Source organism: Trichomycterus rosablanca, chromosome 19, assembly GCF_030014385.1.
Source record: "Trichomycterus rosablanca isolate fTriRos1 chromosome 19, fTriRos1.hap1, whole genome shotgun sequence".
Taxonomy (NCBI): domain Eukaryota; kingdom Metazoa; phylum Chordata; class Actinopteri; order Siluriformes; family Trichomycteridae; genus Trichomycterus; species Trichomycterus rosablanca.
This window is the reverse complement of record NC_086006.1, coordinates 18066792-18069632: the sequence shown is the minus strand read 5'-3', so window position 1 is coordinate 18069632 and position 2841 is coordinate 18066792. Positions and strand designations below refer to the sequence as shown.

The window sequence follows — 2841 nt, the reverse complement described above, 5'->3', positions numbered from 1 at the left end:
AATTGCCCTATAGGTGAATATGTGTGTTCAATGCTTTGGCAATACTGTGACCACCACAACAGTCATGCTAATAAAGCTCCTTGAATTGAATTGAATTGTGTGTGTGTGTGTGTGTGTGTCTGCCCTGCGATGGACTGCCATCCCGTCCAGGGTGTTATGGCGTGCCTTACGCCCATTAAAAAGCTGGGATAGGTTCCAGCACTCCCCAGCGACCCTAATTGGAGAAGCGGATAAGAAAACAAATGAATGAATGAATGAATGAATATACTCTTGTATATGTATATATGACAAATAAAGGCATTCTTCTTCTTTTTTTAATGACCATATAAACAGTTGATGGTCTTGAAGGTCCTGGGTTTGATCCCCAGGTGGGGCGGTCCGGGTCCTTTCTGTGCGAAGTTTGCATGTTCTCCCCGTGTCTGTGTGGGTTTACTCCGGGTGCTCCGGTTTCCTCCCACAATCCAAAGACATGCAAGTGAGGTGAACTGGAGACACTAAATCATCCATGACTGTGTTTGATATATATAACCTTGTGATCTGATGAATCTTGTGTGATGAGTAACTACCGTTTCCTGTCATGAATGTAACCAAAAGTGTAAAACATGACGTTAAAATCCTAATAAACAAACGTTACATTTTTTTGCAATTGAGCAAGAACAGTTTAGACGTTTTCTGTTTTTCTTATAACATTTTACAGTATTTCTGGTCTTAATTTCCCCCTGTTCCAACTTTTTTAGAATGTGTTGCAGGCATCAAAGTAGGAATTATCACATATTTACAAAGCCAGTTTGTTCTGTTTTCAATTATATTTTAGTCAAACGGTTTACAAACCACTGCTACTGTTAATAATTTTATTTATTAATTAATTTATTTAATTATTTGCAATGGGGTTTATAAATCTCATCAGAGATCACAGAATGACTGTCAATAAGACATATAAAATTCAATGTGCAATATTCTTTATTCATAACAAAAAGGCCATGTATGTAAAGATGTACACAAGTGCACGTCTGCTCTATTATGTCGACAATTCAATCATTTCAAAACCTACAGCTCAATAACAGTGTTGTTTGCAATGATGGAAATATTTAGAGATGTGCGCAGAATCAGCAGAAGAGGGAGACAAATGCTCACGTTAGATTAAAGCCAGGTCTCTGTCCACTGTAGTCCACAGTAGTGCGTAAAAGCTGCTTGATCCCAGCTGTACAATTGCTTTGCCACAGATATTTCAAGTTCAGGCAGCCCTACATTCAAGCATCTTTCTGAACGCTTTCCTGAAGCTGTCATCCAGAAATGCGTAAAGAAAAGGGTTCAAGCAGGAGTTTGCGTAACTCAAACTGGTAATGAAGTACGAGATGCCAATAACAAGCGGTGTCGTGCCCAGATCCGTGGTTAAAGCCACGATGGTGCTGAGATGGAAAGGTGTCCAGCAGAACAAACACACAGCCAGCACGATAAACACCATGATGGTCACTTTCTTCTTGGCTTTGTCCAATGCCTTGGCGTTGGAGTTGAGTCTCATGTTGCGCAGTTTGTACAGCATCATGGTGTAAAGGATGCAGATGGTGGAGACCGGGATGGCAAAGCCAAGGATGAGGGTATATATCCGACTGGCTTTGAACCATAAACCTTCAGGGCTTGGGAAGCTCAGGACACAGCTTTTTCTGTCGGTGTCGTCTGGGCTGATGTAAACTCCGCCGAACACGGTGAATGGTACCACGATTAAAATGACCAGCAGCCAGACGCACAGGCTGACTATTTTAGCGGCGCGGTATGTGCGGTAGGGCATGCGCTTGGAGCGCACCGTGGCCAGGACCACCAGATATCGATCAACGCTCATAACAGTGAGAAAGTAGATGCTGGAGAAGATGTTGTAATGATCAATACTGAGTATGATTTTGCAAAGCACTTCGCCAAAAGGCCAGTAGTGCAATAGATGCTCGGCGATGTTGATGGGCAAAACTAATGTAAACAGATCATCTGCAATTGCCAAGTTTAAAATAAACATATTGGTTACAGTCTTCATTTTGGGTGCTTTTAATATGACATATATAACAGCTGTATTGCCAGTTAAACCCACTGCACATATGACTGAGTAAATGACTGGCAGAACTACGTACAGATCTGCGTAAAAGAAATAGTCCTCCGGCGGAGTACAGTTTAAATCAGTCCGATTTGGAGAATTGTAGTAATAAAAGTACATGCTGAAGTTGCATTGTTGGTTTGTCTTGATGGGGTTTGATATGTTCTCCATGATGGTGGAAATCAGTCTCCAGATGTTCCTCTATACGTCTCCTTACAGTTTTACTTTACCAATACGCATGCGCTTTTGTATCTTTCCTTGGTGATTCCAAGCTACTGGCATCTTGATCTGAAAAATAAAATTAAAATTTTTATTTTTTTAAATAAAATTAAAATAAAAAATTATTTACACATGATATCCACAGTTATAATATGAACTATATACTACACAAGTCTCCTCTTTTCTACTGTTGTACTGTTGGTGTGCATCACATGACTAATGGTGCAAATATTCATTCACCACCTCATTTTCTCCAACCACTATTTATTTATTTATTCATTTGTTTGTTTATTTGCTTGAATTCACCACCAATGTTCCTCACAATCTATACTATAGTCATATCCAATTGACCAATGTGCATTTTTGCTTCTACTGCAGACCTCCACACGCCCCCTCCGACACACATGCAGTGGCCTGCCAGGAGGCGGGTTTATATGGGGATCCGTATCGCACATGAAGAGTCACGCACTGATCCCCATTATCCCCCGCCTCCAGGCAGGTGGCATCAATCAGCCAGAAGAGGTCATAGTTGCAGCAGT

General features: G+C 41.0%; 1 protein-coding gene across 1 annotated transcript; it reads right to left on the bottom strand.

Moving 5' to 3' along the window:
* Positions 1-1019: 1019 nt before the first annotated feature.
* npbwr2b (neuropeptides B/W receptor 2b) lies at positions 1020-2331 on the bottom strand. The gene has a single exon (XM_063015925.1). The coding sequence runs from the start codon at positions 2252-2254 to the stop codon at positions 1235-1237; it is 1020 nt and encodes a 339-aa protein (XP_062871995.1). The 5' UTR covers positions 2255-2331; the 3' UTR covers positions 1020-1234.
* Positions 2332-2841: the final 510 nt, after the last annotated feature.